This window comes from Rhineura floridana, chromosome 5 (genome assembly GCF_030035675.1).
Source record: "Rhineura floridana isolate rRhiFlo1 chromosome 5, rRhiFlo1.hap2, whole genome shotgun sequence".
In the NCBI taxonomy this organism is placed as follows: domain Eukaryota; kingdom Metazoa; phylum Chordata; class Lepidosauria; order Squamata; family Rhineuridae; genus Rhineura; species Rhineura floridana.
The window spans coordinates 179,133,072-179,151,211 of NC_084484.1; the positions used below are offsets into that span (position 1 = coordinate 179,133,072).

The 18,140-nt window shown below is 43.1% G+C and overlaps 1 protein-coding gene across 9 annotated transcripts in view; it reads left to right on the forward strand.

Moving 5' to 3' along the window:
• Positions 1 to 18,140, forward strand: part of TENM4 (teneurin transmembrane protein 4) — an 850,566-nt gene that overhangs the window by 801,131 nt on the left and 31,295 nt on the right. For 8 of the 9 annotated variants that reach the window (XM_061628962.1, XM_061628965.1, XM_061628963.1 and 5 more), the window contains 4 exons: positions 2,771 to 2,791; positions 6,678 to 6,910; positions 8,640 to 8,794; positions 15,792 to 16,669. In XM_061628962.1, the coding sequence (XP_061484946.1) occupies positions 2,771 to 2,791; positions 6,678 to 6,910; positions 8,640 to 8,794; positions 15,792 to 16,669 (1,287 nt within the window). The remainder of the gene's footprint in view (positions 1 to 2,770; positions 2,792 to 6,677; positions 6,911 to 8,639; positions 8,795 to 15,791; positions 16,670 to 18,140) is intronic. The other variant, XM_061628964.1, reaches the window with a different exon arrangement.

Genomic DNA, 18,140 nt, shown 5'->3' on the forward strand with positions numbered 1-18,140 from the left:
CAGAAGAGGGCAACCAGAATGATCAAGGGGATGGAGCGACTCCCTTACGAGGAAAGGTTGCAGCATTTGGGGCTTTTTAGTTTAGAGAAAAGGCGGGTCAGAGGAGACATGATAGAAGTGTATAAAATTATGCATGGCATTGAGAAAGTGGATAGAGAAAAGTTTATTTATTTATTTATTTATTTTATTTTATTTATATACCGCCCGAAGCCCGAAGGCTCTCTGGGCGGTGTACATAAAAGGTAAAAGCAAGGACAATATATAAATACAATAAATACCATAACTCAAAAAACAAAAACATACAAATAATACAAGAACCAAACAACATCCTGAATACAACATAGTAATAAAATACTATAAAAATACACTTTAAATGTTCTTCTCCCTCTCTCATAATACTAGAACTCGTGGACATTCAAAGAAGCTGAATGTTGGAAGATTCAGGACAGACAAAAGGAAGTACTTCTTTACTCAGCGCATAGTTAAACTATGGAATTTGCTCCCACAAGATGCAGTAATGGCCACCAGCTTGGACGGCTTTAAAAGAAGATTAGACAACTTCCTGGAGGACAGGGCTATCAATGGCTACTAGCCATGATGGCTGTGCTGTGCCACCCTAGTCAGAGGCAGCATGCTTCTGAAAACCAGTTGCCGGAAGCCTCAGGAGGGGAGAGTGTTCTTGCACTCGGGTCCTGCTTGCGGGCTTCCCCCAGGCACCTGGTTGGCCACTGTGAGAACAGGATGCTGGACTAGATGGGCCACTGGCCTGATCCAGCAGGCTCTTCTTATGTTCTTATGTTCTTAACATGCAAAGGATATTCAGGACATTAGAGGGTCATTTATAACTAGGACAGCGAGCTAACTGTGATTTATAAGTCCAGAATCTTCCTGAAGTTGCCCTCTTCCCAATTGTCCTGTCCACTCCCTGCAGAATAGAAGCAAGTTGGAAGGAACCATTAAACTTCTGCTCTGCAGGAAAATAGCCTAACACCACTTGGTTTATATATATATACTTGGCAGAGGGAAAGCAAACCTTTAAAATAGTTTGACTCACATCACCCTTTTTGCCAATGTGTAAGTTCCATTGAGTGGCCATGTTACATAGCTGAGCTGAATGGAGTTCGGATCCAGTGTATAAACCACATGAATTCCTCCAAAGAATCAGGGAAACTAGTTTGTTCACGGTGCTGGGAATTTGAAGCTCTGTAAGGTGGAAACCACAGTTCCCAGAATTATTTGTGGGAAGTCATGTGCTTTAAATGTATGTGTGGTGTGGATCTGCCCCTAGTCCTCATCCTGTTCTCACAGCGTCCAACCTGAGAGCCACTGCCAGCCAGAGTACAGTAATACCTCGCATTAACATACTCAATGGGACCAGAGTGAGTACGTTAACCGAAAATGTCCTTAAAGTGAAGCACTACCTTTTAAAACTTTTTTTGCCTCTCCTTCATGCGGAGCCTCAAAGCCCTGTGCTAAAGCCCCTGCTGCTGCGCTGCCGTGCCTCTCAGCTGATTGCGATCGCACCTCCCAGCTGATTTGCGGTGGCGCAATTGCATCTATTTCCACCCCCACGCGCTAAAGCCTCTGCTGCTGCGCTGCGTTTCTGGAGAAATACAGGCATATGGAGCATGTATGTTATAGCGAGGCGACGTTAAGTGAAGCGACATTAAGCGGGGTATGCCTGTACTCAGAAATGAGCTAGACAAGCAAATAGTCTCAACTGGTCTAAGGAACCTCCCCACCCCACCCGCAATCCTATCCCAGATCCTGAAAAGAGCAATTTAATTCCTTGCCTACAAAGAAGCTATAAAACTCATTCCAGTGTGAAAGCAGGTCTCAGCAATCGCTGCTTCTTTTACACTTAAACTTCTAAGAATCACAAAAATTGAAAAGGCCCACAGGCTGTCTGCCTTAGTTGGTCTTGGCTAACAGGGAAACTGTAGCTTTTGGGGGGCACAAACATTTTTTTATGTGCCTTTTCAAAGTGTGTTCACTTGGAGATTAATACCATTTCCTTAATTGGAGATTGGGGGGAGTGCCTGTGTTTCAGAGGGGAAATGGCAGCTGTGAAATGGGGTTTCAAAACAAGATTGCAGCAAGGGAAGGTTTGTAACTTTTGTTGGGGAGTACTGAAAAAAGCCAGCCTAAACATTGCCTCAGCTCTCTCTCCTGTGGCCGCTTTGTGAGCCTCTTGCCGTAAAACATAAAACAACATACCTGTTGCCCACAAATGCTACAGCTGTGAAATTGCCTTTCTATAAAATAGAAACACGCTGATCAGTGGTACAGACTGTTTTTTATTAAAACATTAATGCTGACTTGGACGGGCCACTTTGCACAACTGCTCTTCGCTGGGGTAGGGGGGGATGTTGCTGGGGAGGGGGAAATAGTCCTCCGCGTGCAAGAAGGGCTGTATGAATCATCCCCAAAGGGAGATGATGGTGGGAACAATGTACCCCTTGACAACTGTGCTGCGCCCCAGTATACCTGCGCTGCAACTCTAAAGGCAACCAGGAGATGACTTTTCTTTTCACTGCTGGGCAGTAGCCTGCAAGGCAGCTCACTGACAAGTAATCTCTATTATGAGACGTATCAGCGTCAGGCTTGCTATATCTTTATTTATTATTGCCTTGTACAGTGCAGTTGTTACTGTCAGGTTTTCAGCCTGCTAATAAGGCTCGGAGCTCAGCCACTAACCGCTCTCTCTCTTCTTCTCCTTCTCCTCCTCCTCCTGCCTTCCCTTCCCTCTGTTTTCCTGCTCTTCTGTCAGAAATAAAGATTTCAGACATAGGTAAGCCAACAAGTGAAGAATTGTCACTTTCCTTCCCTATCTTTGTTGCATGCTCTCTCCCCCCCCTTGTTGCCTGTTAAGCTATTTGTTGATCATTAACATTTTACTTGATTATTTACTAACTAATAATTATTATTTATTGTTAATATTTTATCACTTAAAAAAGTACAGATGAAACAGGTCCGCTCCACAACATTATAAAGAGGATTATATTAATTCATGGAGGAGAGAAGGTTCTCAGTGGTTACTAGCCATGATGGCTATGCTCTGCCTCCACTTGACAGAGACAGTGTGCTTGTGAATACCAGTTGCTGGAAACCACAGAAGGGGAGAAAGTGCTCTTGTGCTCAGGTCCTGCTTGTGGGCTTCCCACGGGAATTTGGTTGGCCGCTGTGAAAGGAGATTGCTGGTCTAGATGGGCCACAGGCCTGATCCAGCAGCCAGACTCCTCTTATGTTCTTAATCTACAATCACAGTGTCAAATGGAGGTACTTTTAAGTAATGCCTTGTCCAGATGGTGCCCTTTCTACATGTCAAGGGCTTTTCAGGTTGCTTTTAATATCAAAATGTTGCATTTGTTTAGTTGTTGTGAGAGATCCAGACATCTTCCCTTAAAGAACTACTTCTGTGGAATAGACATTGGAGTTTCCCAGCACAGAGAATGCTTTGTTGTTGCTAGGATAAAATATGTGATTTTTAATTCTTTGTGTAGCTCATGTGCCCACTGAGACCTGTGTGGTAATATATTAAAATGTATTGTATATAAAATATGTATAAGCCACTTTCCAATATTCTGTCACACTTTAATATCCAAACTGACACAGCGGCGGCAGTGATGGAGAACTCAACTACTACTACTACTAAAACCAAAAGGAAACAGCAGTGAATCTCCCAAATGTCCCCCAAAGTTACTAGTCCTCAAAAATAATTGCTAGCTTACATTCCCACATATACCTAAAAAATATACATTGCTAATCTGCAACCAATCACAAGCAGCCTCCTGTGGACCTTTCAAAAACAAAAAAAAATCCATCTTCCATCCCCCAAAATAACTGAAATGGCCCACCCAAAATTAACAGCTAGTGAGTACGGGCACAGGGGGTGTCATTTTTCTCAGCCCTAGAATAAGTTCTCTTCCAGTTTAGGAATCTTCCATTTCTGGTCACCCACATGCAATTTTCCCTCACCCCTAGTGATCAGTCAAGCGGCTGCTTGAAAAACCTAAACATGGGGTTACCTTCCCACACCAAGATTATTCTCTGCTGCGCTAGGCCTACCCCAGTGGGAACTGGAAATTAGAATAAGGACTCAATCCAGCACATTTTTTCCACCATCCTCTGGAACATTCGATATGCCAGAGAGAGTACAGGAAGTGGTGCCACTGAAATAAAGCGGAGTTTTGAATGAAACTCATGCCGGGGATGGAGTTATGAGAGCAGCACTGTGAGCAATGGAGACAAATCAGGCAGTCCGCAGCATGCCTTGTGCATGGACAGATGTCCACTGTGCTTAACAGTTGGGCCTGGCATACAAGTCTTGCTAAGGCAGGGATCGGCTAGCTTCTGTATTTACTGGGGGCCCACATTTAATCTCTTGACAATGATCACAAGGGGGGGGTGCTGTGGGTGTGGTGCACAAACTGACTCTCCTGAGTGATCAGGCACCGTCTGCCAGTAAGAGCTTCCTTGTTTATGAAACGCATGCATTTTGCCTAGCATTACATACAGCCAAGAGCATATTGTTACCTTATATTGCCTCTTTTTTATTATTTCATACATAACATTAAAATTGTGGAATATCTCAAATTTCTTACAACTTCAAAACAGGGAGTTGTTACAGTGTGTTAGTCATGCTCAAAGTAGACCCACTGAACTTAATGTATGCAGCTAACTTGGATCCAATAATTTCAGTGGGTCTACTCTAAGTAAAACGTAGTTGGATGCAACTTATTTGCCTTATTTTCCCTTCCCCCAATAAGCGAAACTGTGGGCAAACGTCTTCCGTTTTGTTGTTGTTGATGATGATGTTATTTTAAACCCTACATTGATTGAAATTTGGTGGTAGGGCAACCAGGGATCAGATCAAATTACCTCAGTGGATGGATCTGGCCTGTAGGCCACTAGGTGGCCATTACTTTTTCTGAGGTAAAAAAAGTCAAGACTTTTCTAGAAGGCCATCAGGAGACCTGCAAACATTTGTGAGCCCCACACACACACACGCACACTGGGAGTGGATAGAGGGGTCACAATGTCCAATTATGTGTGTGTAAATCACCGCCATGGCCTTAACAATTTGAAGAACGGCTCAACAAAAAAGTGCTTTGAAAGTCTTGAGGCAAATGAGGTGCTTGGGAATGTCAGCCTGTGGTTATTAATGCCTTGCCAGCCCACCTTCGGTGATTATGAGCCGCGCAACAGCTGACTGACATTCAGCCTAGCCTTGTTGAAGAGAGCGGCAAACACTGGGGGCCCTGATAAAAATGGATGGCGGATTCCCACAGGGCACCTTCCCACCACCACCGTCACCACTAAAGTGGATACCACTTGCTCAGGTTGAGTGACAGGCAGGTAAATGAAATAATACCCTGCCAGTTTGCTGTCATTGGGAAGGAATACAGACAGGGCCCAAACTGCCAGGCTGAGTCGCTGAAGGTCAGAGTATTTTATTTAGCAAGAATCAGTGTCATCTTGTGCAGATGGAATCTGAACAGACTTTAATAACGTAAATCACAGGGGATATCCTGGGATAAATCAGATAGGCCTCTCCCCCCCCTTTCTGCTCGGCTCCCCCTCCATAAAAGAGGTGTTTGAATTAAGTTAATTCAAATGGAAATGCAATGTGCAGCAGAGGGGCATGCTTTTACAAATTGGGGAATACAGAGTATTTAAAAGAAAGGTGAGAGAAAACTGCAAGGATGTGTAAAATTACAATTTCTAGCCATGTTCACGATACAAGCTTTCACTGAAGACGTAAATGAGCCATGTGGGACACTGGCTAGGTAAGTCATTCACAAACTGTATCCCTTGAGAGGGGATGAAAACATCCATTTGCGTGTCATGATAGTCAAGGGATGCTGACTTAGCACAGTTTATTGCACAGAAGCAGCGTGCTGGTCTAGGCTGCCTGATCACTCTCACTTCACTCCTCTCCCTATGCAAGTGGGAGAAACAAACCAACTAAATTTGGCTTCCTGTTAACATCTGAACCCAGGATCATCGTTTATTGCTTCAGCCAGAATTTGTAAGCTAGCAAACAACCATGGGTTAAGATTGGCTAGCAACAAACCACAATCCCAGGTCCGGATGTAACAGGAAGCCAAGCTTAATTGCAGCTTCTCCTGCTGGCACGAGGGGAAGACCAAAGCAGGAGTGATCTGACAACATGCATGAGCATGTGATGCATAATAAACCAGGTTTATCATGATGTGTGAACAGATTAGATGCACTGCATACTCTGTGCCCATCGGTGTGAGCAGGGGCCAACCCTGCTTTCTCTGTCCAGGGACACATTCCCAAGGACTAAGTATGGATCAGAGATGAACTAAAAAAAGAAGGTATGATTTTAACAAGTACTTTTGTGCCCCTTGAAAAGTGCCTTTCTTTCAGCAATTTTGTGTGTGTGTGAGAGAGAGAGAGGGAGAGAGCACAGTGTGCAAGAACAAGTATCAGGACGGAGGGAGTTCATGCCCACTCCTTCAGTAATGGGGACAAGTTCTGTCTACTCCCTCAGGCAATGAGTGAGCTTCATTTGACGTCGCCTTACAGCCAGACCTGATTGGCTACGTGATGCTGTGATGACATCACACTTGTAACGTGATTCCTGATTGCAGTTGTATGAATGTGGGAACTGATTACATATTCCACCTTCTTTGTTGTTCCTTTTGCAGTCATAGCCCCGCTCATAAGTATTACCTGACAACGGACCCCATTACTGGATCCATCTACCTCTCCGACACCAACAGCCGCCGTGTCTTTAAAATCAAGTCAACCACTGTGGTGAAGGATGTGGTGAAGAACTCAGAGGTGGTGGCTGGAACAGGAGACCAGTGCCTCCCCTTTGATGACACCCGCTGTGGAGATGGAGGGAAAGCCACGGAGGCCACGCTGACAAACCCCAGGGGTAAGAAAGGCGACCATCCCTTGTGAGAATTTGGTGGCTTGGAAAAAGGCATGCTGTGCTGACATAGGAGGTTCAGACTGTGTATAAAGGCTGTTGCAGCTCACACTGAAGTGCTCGCGCACCATGAAAAACATTAGGGCAAGAGAACAACCGTAAAGCCCACATTTAACAGAGATTGCAGTGTGTGAAAAGGGAGAGCAGAAAAGATAAGGTACAGCAAAAATATATTGTTCGCTAAGTGAATGTGCCCCCTGTTGCACAGGTGCCCCCTAGAATGTTGTATGTGGTTGATCTGCCCTTATGATCCATCCGTTGCTTGTTTACAGAAGATGAATTATGCAGGTGGGATGTACATGTGTAAAAGGCAGGTCACAAGTAACTTCATCAGGAAGGGTCTACAACTCTGGTTGCCATGACAAGAGTCTCCTTGCTTTGATGGGCATCTCTTCCGTCATCTGTGACTTTGTGCTGCCCTTTAGAAGCATTCAGAACCTCAAAAGTGCAACACAATGTCAGTGATAAACTCTGCTTCTCCCATGAGCCAAGAGGGGGAGCGAAATTTTGTCCCTGATCTTGCTCTGCCTTGGAGGTATTTTAGAGGCAAGACCTTATCCCTCTCCTGCGTTCAGAGCTTGGAGAGGGGAAATGGAGACAATCTTTGGCTTCACTTCATAAGCACTTGGAATGCCTCCCCTCCAGGGCACAACATAAAAGAGACTGACCTGCCTCTTTCCCAAATTCCAGGGCTCTCTATCCAAGGTCTGTGTGTGACTGTATACTGTGCTTTGGAGGGGGGCATAGCTCAGATACAGAATGCAGGGAGCACAAGGTAGCAGAGGGGTGGGGGACCTTTTTTGCTGCACAGGCCAGATCCTTATCTGGCCCCACTAATGGGCCAACTTTAAAACCTGCAGTGTCCCACCTGTCAAATCCCTTGCGCGTCAGTTCCCAGCTGAACCGGACAGGATTGAATCCCCCATCCACCACCTGATGGATGTGGGTGGTTCAGTCCTGCTTCTGCAGGGATCTGTCTCCCCCTGCCCATCAGCTGAAGTCACCAGCTTATTTGGGTGATGTCACTAGATTGACAGGTGGGCGTGGTTCCAGGACCCCTGGTTGACCGACATTGGCCCGTGGGCCAAAGGTTTCCCAAACATGAAGTAGCAGGCAATGTGAAAGACCTTGGAGAGCTGCCACTCTCAGTCAGAGTAGACAATATTAGTTAGATGGCTTAGTACAAGGCAGTATTGTACGTTCATATACAATACGTAATGTGTGATTGCAGCAGACCTAAAACTGCTGCAAACCCATCTAGTTCAGCCATTAAAAGAATGAATGTATCAGGCTCTCCTCTGCCTCGGGTAGCCCATGTGGTGCCCTTTAGATATTGCTGGACTACAGATCCTACCATGCCTGACCGTTGGCCATGTTGCCTGGGGCTGATGTGAGTTGGAGTCCAACAACATCTGGAAGGTACAACATTGGCTATCCCTTGCCTACCTGATTTCCATTAGGGAAATGCAAAGTGAGAAGGCATCCAAAACTGTTACTTTTACAAGAAGCATTGAGGATTCCAACCTTTTAGACATTTCTGCTTCCTCTTCTTGCTCCCCTCGTGCATTGAGGCCAAAAACATTTTCAAAATAAGCATACATTTGTTTCTTAACTCCCCATGCATTCAAGTTCTTTCTGTGTGGTTATCCATGCTGGTTTTGTTTCCTCTTCCCAGGCATCACCGTGGACAAATTTGGGTTCATCTATTTTGTGGATGGCACCATGATCCGGCGCATCGACCAGAATGGGATCATCTCAACTGTGCTTGGTTCCAATGACCTAACATCTGCCAGGCCTCTGAGCTGTGACTCAGTCATGGACATCTCCCAGGTATTTAGAACCTTACGAATTATTTTATATATATAATCAGCATCCCCTTTATTTTATTTTCCCACTACAAGTTGGATGTCATCTGCTATGCTGCTTCTTACATTGGCACTTCTCTACCTCTGTCTGTGAAGCCAATAATCTTTTCCTCTTTCAAATACCTTTTCATCACAAGCTGCCAACAGTCTGTCACTGAGCCTTCCCACGTGTAATTGGAATATTTGTGCATATTCCATGATATCCTTACAGTTCAATACCTACTTCGTCAGGTCAGATTGGATGTAGTCCAAAGCATCTGGGTGACCCTAGGTTGGTATCTCCATTCCTAGCTCTTGTTTAGGTTTTCCACCAGCCTTTCTCATTAGACCCTCCTCTACTAGGATCTCTGACTCCTCTCTTTGCCTTTCCCCTCTCTGCCTTCTCAGTGTATGCTAACCTTAGTTCCATGCTGTTCAGCTGCCTGCTGACTTTATCCCCATCTTCTCAGCCACTTTTGCAGTCTAAGCCATCTGACCATTACTGCCAGTCTTCTGTGGGAACATAGGAAACTGCTTTACACTGAGTCAGACCCTCATCTAAGTCGGTATTGTCTACACCAGTGCTCTTCAACTTTGGGTCCCCAAATGTTGTTGGACTGTAACTCCCATGATCCTTTGACCAGTGGCTAAGCTGGCTGGGGAGTGATGGGAGTTGTACTCCAAGAACATCTGTGGACCCAAAGTTGAAGAACAGTGATTTACACTGACTGGCAGTAGCTCTCCAGAGTTTCAAACTGAGTGTCTCCCAGCCCTACCTGGGCGATGCCAGCAATTGACCCAGAGACCTTCAGCATGCAAAGCAGATGTTCTACCACTGAGCCCTTCCCATGTAAATACATTTAAAAATCAATATGAATATTTGATGCGGACATGCTGCAGACCACCTGAATGAAGTTTGTGGACCGCTGGTAGTCCATGGGCCACAGTTTGGGCACACTGTTTCGGCCGCAGCTCTCCAGGATTTTAGGCAGGGGACATTTCTATCCCTACCTGAAGATCCTGGAAGTTGGACTTGGGACTGTCTGCGTGCCAGGCAGATGCTGTAACGCTGAGCTACAGACCTTTTCACTGGATGAGTAGACTCTCCAGTCTTTTATGAGGATTTTTCTCAGCCAAAGTGACATTTCACTTTTACAGACACGGCACTGCTTTGTCAACATTCTGTCACTGAGAGTTCCTCCTCGGAATGTGAACATTCTTTGACATCACTCAGCCAATGGCTAAGAGACCGTTGCGGTTGGCAATCGTGTGTGTGTCTGAACATTTTTGTAAAACTCTACAAAACAGTAAAAGTGCAGCAGTGATTTTGAGACGAAGGGCAGGATATAAATTTAATAAATAAATAATATAAATAAATAAAATTTATTTATAAATAATATAATAAATATTATAATAAAATTTTGCCACCCTGGGCTCCTGCTGGAAGGAAGAGTGGGGTATAAATAAAATAATAAATAAAATAAATAAATAATAAAACATCACTACAGAATGAATGCCTTTGTCGGTAAGTGCTCAAGCTACAAATGTTTGCTGGATCATCCTTAAAATGGCACCATTTTTATTTATTTATTTATTTATTTATTTATTTATTTTATAAAGCAACACTCTGTACACTGGAAATTTGACTGGCGTATTATCTGAATTCTCAAGGAAAGCATTCAGGCATTCTCTAAAAAGCCTGTTTACTACATTAATGTGGATTGGGAGTGGTGACCTCAAAGACTATAGTGAAAACAGCAGGTCATTCTGTACTCCGTTGTAAAAAGAGCAAGGCCGTAAGTATGTTAGCTTTGGAAAAGGATCACATATAAATATGTATGAATGCATTTGAATCAGTATATGATACTAGCAGTAAGCATGCTTCACAATACAGCCCACATTCAAAATGGCTTCAGGTTTACTGTTACGTATACAACACATTTGCTCATCAGAAGTACTTTTTTCTTTCTGTTTGTGTAGTAGACTTTATAAATTGGACACAGTACATTTTTGGGGACTGGTTCAAATTAATATCTCAGAAGCAGTGGTTGAAATCTGTTCTGCCCAAATTATCAACAGCAGGAAAACGAAGAATCTTGAATTGCATCAGATTGCAAGTGGCTTGTGACCACTGTCATGCTGTGCTTAAGTCCTGCTGCTCAATTTTTTTTAAAAAAGCTCTTATTTTGACTCCTGCATTTCTTAGCATCAGGTAGACAAACTGATGCTGCTCAGGGCCCAGTTTTCTGGGGCACTGTCCATCCTGATAATCAGTACCAGTCTGGAGGCATAACCTCTAAATCTGGCAGGGTTGTACACCCAAAATAATTATTTGAATTGTTTCAGGAATGGAGCTTTGTTCTGCAAAACCACAGCTCCTAGCTGGAAAGTGTGAATGCTGTTAGTTAGGCACAATAGAAGCCAATGGGGTTTTTTCCTTTTGTAACCACCCATGTAATTTCCACACTCCCACCTGGCACCTGCACCTTTGCTTCTTTCTCCCCCTAATTTGAAAAGATTGCTCCCGCTTCCTTGTTGCAGCTGCCCCACTGGCCGCCATTTGTGCGCAGGATAAAAATTATAGCCCTACAAAGGTCACCCGCTTGGTGGACCAGAGGTAAACTTTTGATTGTTAAAAACTGTCTTGGCACATTATGGCTTTCATTCTACAAGCAAGGACTTGATATAAACATAGACCCAGGATTAAAAAGAAAACAATTAAACCTTTTTTTTAAATAAAAAGACCACTTTATAAGTACCACCAAACTACAGCTCATTTATTTATGTGTTGATCCTTCGGAATGGCTGGCCCCAGATCTCCCTGCATGCATCTTGCCCAGAAAAGCAGATGGAGCAGGGTATGTAACATAAGAAGAAACCTGATGGATTCAGGAAACATAGGAAGGTGCCTTATGCCAAGTCACACCATCGGTCCATCTAAATCTGTACTGTCTACACAGCTCTCCAGGGTTTCAGGCAGGGAGTCTGCCATCCCTGCCTGGAGATGCCAGGGATTGAACTTGGCACCTTCTGCATGCAAAGCCCTTGGAACAGATCAAAGGGGAGAGGAGGTTGAGACATGCCAGATTTTTTTCACCCAAAACAATGTGTGAACCGAAAAGTAACCATCCTTCAAAATTCATACTTCTCAGAACTTTGCAATGTAGTTCTCCAGTCAAATAATGTGTACAAAATGTGTATATTAAGGGAAAGTTTGTGTAAACGTGCCTACATTAGTGAATATAACATCTAAAAATACATTATATCAGGAGACATTGCTTTGAAAAATGTGTGTATTTGGTAAAATTGGCATACAAAAATGTGTATATTCAGAGAAATGCATGCTAAAATGCTGAAGAATTTCCATGAGGACTTAAAGAAAAATCACATCCTGATGTAGAAATGTAGAGAACTCAATCTGAAATTAGAAAAACGACAAACTGAAATTGACAAATTCGTCAATCCCTACCTCAAGCCTAGGCTTTACTCATTTCCTTCTGAACTCTCAGTTCACTCTGGGAGCTGGTGTGCTTCGGAGGTGAGTGTGGGTGTACATCAGAATGCATCCCATAATCCTGTTGCAAATCATCTATTGGCTAACATCACATACACACACACGTATCAGCTTTAAGATCCAACCTGTTTCCCCAGGTTTCCTTAACTAACTCATCTTTGGTTGCATTTTGAAAATGTATATGATACATCTCCTCTACTTTTGAAAAGCAGCCACCAGTTCAGACTCCCACACTCCCTTCTTTCAGAGGTAAGGAACTTATTTTTGTATTGCGCGCCTGCAGAAGACAGATGCTGCTGAGAGATCTCTTTAAAATAACTTTGAGTAGGGAACTCTCTTTTCATTCATCATATAGAAACACCTAGTGAGGTCTCTTCAGTCAGAAGCCCTCAGGCTGTGAGGGACCAGAATCCATAAAATATTTAGCTGCTGTTGTTGACAGGAAATTGGTTTTAAGAGGTGGAAGGGGTAAAAAACAAAAATTCCCTCATTGTTTCCGAATAAACTTACATTTTTGATGGTAACTCAAGGTTGCAAGCGCACTAGCAGCCGCTCAGAAGACCTGGAAGGGCAGAGAGGCATGCATTATTGAAGGTGAAACCACAGACTGTCATGTTTTACCATAGGAAGGGTTATGGAGGACCAGAGACAGACATACATACATACATACATAAGGAGAAATAAGAGACCAGCCACACCTTTGCTTGCTCTTGTCTGCAGCCTAGTTCCCACAATGGCAGTAAGCCTACATCTGGGCAGTACTATTTCAGAGTGTAGGTGGCAGCTAGGGATGGAAGGCTCTGTCAATTTTGGTTCTCTCTCATTTTTCCAGCCTTCAATTCCATTCTCCACATTTCTGCAGCAATTTGCAGATTTTCTTTTTTAAAAAAAAAAACCCTCATGAAAATTCTTCAGCATTTCAGTGCAAATTTCTCTTAGTAAGCACATTTTTGTCTGCAGTTTTGACTGATGTACACATTTTTGCAAGCAATTTCTCGTGATAGTGTGCATTATTGTAAACATTGGTTGGAGAACTACTGAGCAAAATTTGAAGATGTGCAAATTTTGAAGGATGTCTGAGTTTCAGCTCTCATATTGTTTTGGAAACCGCTGATTTGAGAAATCTGGCTTGAAATGTGAACTGAATCAAATTTCTTCCCAATCCCTTGTGGGAGTTCACATGATTGAGCTCCCACCTGATGGCTGATGGGCCCTCTCTCTAGAAGTCTTCAAGTAGAGCCAGGAGAGCTATCTGTTCAGTTGCTCTAACTCTGCAGTTCCTGCATCAAGGTGGGAGTTGAGCTAGATACAAAAAAACCTCCAAAAACATGCAAACTTTCCTTCAAGAAAATGAGATGTCATGTCAAAGAGATTCTAACCTAGCGTTCTCCATGATTTGCTAGCTTTCTAACTGCAAGATTTTTATTTGATGATGATTTAAAAATGAAACCTACATTATCATCAATATCAGTAATAACAAATCATTCATAATAAAAATTAAGATATACATACCAAATCTTTCCTGCTTAAACCATTTTTGTTTAGGAAAGACTATCCAAACATGTAGACATTGGATGTGTTTTAACCTGTTTTTAGCTTATTATTGATTTTAATGTTTTTGAATATTTTTTAAAACCGTTATTGTCTTTTCTTGATAATGTTATTGCTTTTTGTAAACTGCTTTGAGGTTTTATTACAATCAAGCAGTATGTACATTTTGCTTAATAAATAGTTTGTTAAATAAATCAGTTATAACATATGGAAAACACCATCTAGCTCTTAATTATTAAAAAAATAAGAAATGAAAAAGAAAAGGATAAAGAAGTAAAGATGGAAATAAGAGGTAAATTCAAATTTTGAGTAGAATAAGAAAATGTATGCCTTAAAAGTAATCTTAAGCACATCTCATATTATTTCATTTATTTCAAATATTGCTTTGCCACCTTTTAGGGCGACCCCCCCTCCAAAAAAGGCAGCATGCATACATAAATAAAACATAAACACTAAAATATTTCATTCCAGTAAAATTAGAACACTAAAACAGCAGTCTAAAAACATTTCACAGCCCAGCACAAACCCTCATATAAAACCAATTTAAACAATTATGGCCGGGGGGGGGGAGAAAACATTTAAAACCAGCAGCAATGTAATAAGCCATTAAATAAGCAAAAACTCAGCAGCTTGAAATAATGGGTTTTCAAAGCCTGTTTAAAAACCAATATAGATGAGGCCAAACATATATCCTTTGGGAGGAAGCAGGGCCGGCGCCAGAGGGCGGCCAGGTTGGGCCATGGCTGAGGGCCCTTGAAGGACCCCTCCTTATGGTGGGAGGGTGGTACTCCCATTCTGTGATCTGCAGCAGCATCAGGTCCTGGGACCCCACCCTGCCACAGATCATGGAGAGGAACCTCCCAGGCACCCCCACCCCCAATACAGACAGCGTGGACTTCAATAGGCCAATCTGCCCCACCTAAATAACAATGCAGTTGGGGAAAGTTGCATAGAAAAATGGGTATATTAGGAGAAATTTGCACTAAAATACTGATAAATTTTCAAGAGAACTTTTTTAAAAAAATTGCAAAACTGATGTGGAACTGTTGAGAACTGAACTTAAGATGAAAAAATGAGTAATGGAAGGACACCAAAATACACATTTTACAGCCCCTTGAAAGCATCAATCAATGTGAAGGGGGGGCAGGGAGTTCCAATTTTGCAGGCTATAGATATAAGAGATCTGTTATGGTTCAGCTCTGATCTCTTGATTAGGGCTCAGCCAAAGCACATCTTAATTCTCGCCCATGGTTCTTATCCATTCTTCTCTTAAACCATGGTGGAAAACTGTATTTAAATTAGAGATGCTCTTTGTTCTGCAAGGGCTGAACTTTCGGCCTCTCCTGTGGTGAGAGTACCCTGATCCTGAGCTGGAATCAGACATTGCTGCATGCTTCACCTCCTTGTGAGCCTGAGCCCCAATAAGCCTTTTCATACTCTTCCAGAATGTGCTCCAACTTTAAGAGTATGGTGGTAGTTCTCAAGGGCTAGAGTCAAGACCTATCGGGTACTTAATAAAAGGACTTGGCTCTCAATCCTGTTGCTGTTATGCTATTTTATTCCATATATTTTTACATACCCCACATAGAAACCAAGAGTTATAGCCAGTGCCAGAGTTATAGCCAGAGTTCTGCTTGAGGAACAGGATTTCTGTTTCCTCTCCTTGCCCCATGCACCCCCAAAATCTGCTCCAAAAGGTCCCCCAACCTTTGGAGCTAATATTGGGGGCACATGGGGCTGGAGGGGACAGGAGAGGAAGAGGAAGTTCTATTGCACGCATGGAATTCTATTGCACTAGTAAAACTGCAGCTTTGGATACATCCCCAAGACAGTATTTTTGCTACATCAAAGTCAACCATGTATAATAATGGTGGTAATAGATCCCACCAACCATTTCTTCTTCTTCCAATTTTATTAGGTCCGTCTAGAATGGCCTACAGACCTAGCAGTCAACCCAATGGACAACTCTCTGTACGTCCTTGACAATAATGTCGTATTGCAGATCTCTGAAAACCATCAAGTGCGCATTGTGGCGGGAAGGCCAATGCACTGCCAGGTCCCGGGTATCGATCACTTCCTTCTGAGCAAGGTGGCCATTCATGCTACCTTGGAATCTGCCACAGCCCTGGCTGTCTCCCACAGTGGTGTTCTGTACATCACAGAGACCGATGAGAAGAAGATCAACCGCATCAGGCAGGTCACCACCAACGGGGAAATCTCGCTAGTGGCTGGTGCTCCAAGTGGCTGTGATTGTAAAAACGATGTCAGCTGTGATTGTTTTTCTGGAGACGACGGCTACGCAAAGGATGCAAAGCTCAATGCCCCTTCATCCCTTGCTGTGTGTGCAGATGGCGAGTTGTATGTGGCTGATCTCGGGAACATCCGAATCCGCTTCATCCGGAAAAACAAGCCGTTCCTCAATACACAGAACTTATATGAATTATCTTCCCCCATTGACCAGGAACTCTACTTGTTTGATACCAGCGGCAGACACCTTTTCACCCAGAGCCTTCCCACTGGAGACTACCTTTACAACTTTACCTACACAGGAGATGGCGACATAACCCTGATTACTGACAACAATGGAAACTTAATCAACATCCGGAGGGATTCCACAGGGATGCCACTCTGGCTGGTGGTGCCAGATGGCCAGGTCTACTGGCTAACCATTGGCACCAACAGTGCCCTCAAGAGCGTGACAGCACAGGGGCATGAGGTGGCCATGATGACCTATCATGGCAATTCCGGTCTCCTTGCTACCAAGAGCAATGAAAATGGGTGGACGACTTTTTATGAGTGAGTGTTTATGAGCAGAATTCCTCTGAACTGAATCCTAGGCTGCGTGCACACCATGCATTGAAAGCACCCCGGAAGCACCTTTCCCCCCCTAAGAATCCTGGGAAATGTAATTTATTAAGGGTGCTGGGAATTGCAGCTCTGTGAGTGGTACAGCGCTTGGAATTATTTGCAGGAAACAGTGCTTTCAGTGTATGGTGTCTATCAAGCCACTGATTGCATTACGAATATAGGAAGAGCTTTGATGGATCAGACCAAAGGTTTGTGTAGTCCCATATCTTTTTCACTGACCAACCAGATGCCATTGGGAAGTCCACAAAAGACCATGAAGGCAATAGTCCTCTCCCATTGTTCCCCCATAATTAGTCACCAGTGGCACACTGTCTTTTTTTTACTTGAAAGCTCCATGTGGCTAATAGCTACTGTTACACCTTCTCCTCCATGACTGTGACCTCTAATCCCCTTCTGAACCCATCGAATCCAGTGGCTTAATACATCTTTATTGTTACGGTCAGTGACCAGCATAAGGGAAAAGGGAAGGAAAACGTATAAAACATAAATGCCCCCTCTATGATGAGCTTCCGCTGGATTTTAAAGACCTGGCTCTTCAAGCAGGCTTTTGGGATGGGTTGAAACTTTTACTGTATGTTTTAATAATTTTATGCTTAATGTATGCCTAACATTTAATGTATTATTCTGTTTTGTACGTCACCCAGAGTGGCTGGGTAACCAGCCAGATGGGCGACTAATCAATCAATCAATCAATCAATAAAAAAAAAAAACTATCGGGGAGGGGGAATTATCCCAGTATATACAAAGGTAGAATACAATAAAAAGGGATAGAATAAAATCAAATAAGGTTGTTAAAACCATAAACATTATGGAATAAAATTATGTTATATTATATTAAAATATGATATCATAAAATAGAGTTGTCAAAGACATAAGTATGAGATTCCAGCAAGGACAAGAGTTACGAGATGGCTAATCCAGTGGCTGTCACTGTATCTTGTGGCAGTGAACGATAAACTGATTATGGAATTAATTTTGTGACCTGGAACATATATCAGTGTGCAGAATTCTCCCCCAACATCTCCCCTTGCTAAAACCATGCCCCTAGCACCATCTGAGGCCTAACGGAGGTCCTAGTGCAAGTTCTCTGCACCACTGCCCAGGAGGCTTAGACCAGGGAAAGATACTGTAATAAACTTATGCCTAGCTGGCCTAAACTCCAGAGAGGTCTGGGGTGATTCAACGAGCGTCAGGAGGTTCATTTTATTGAAATTTTACATTTTAAACCATGCCACCTTTTCCAAGACCTTTAACATTGTTAGTCACTAAAGCTAAGTGCTGTAGTTAAAGACAGAGAATCTAACCCAATTATCTTTTTTTCCAGCCTTTGTGCATTGAAAGAATTTATGCTAGTTTTCCTTGTGAGTATTACAAGGTGACTCCTTTTCCGCTGATTATT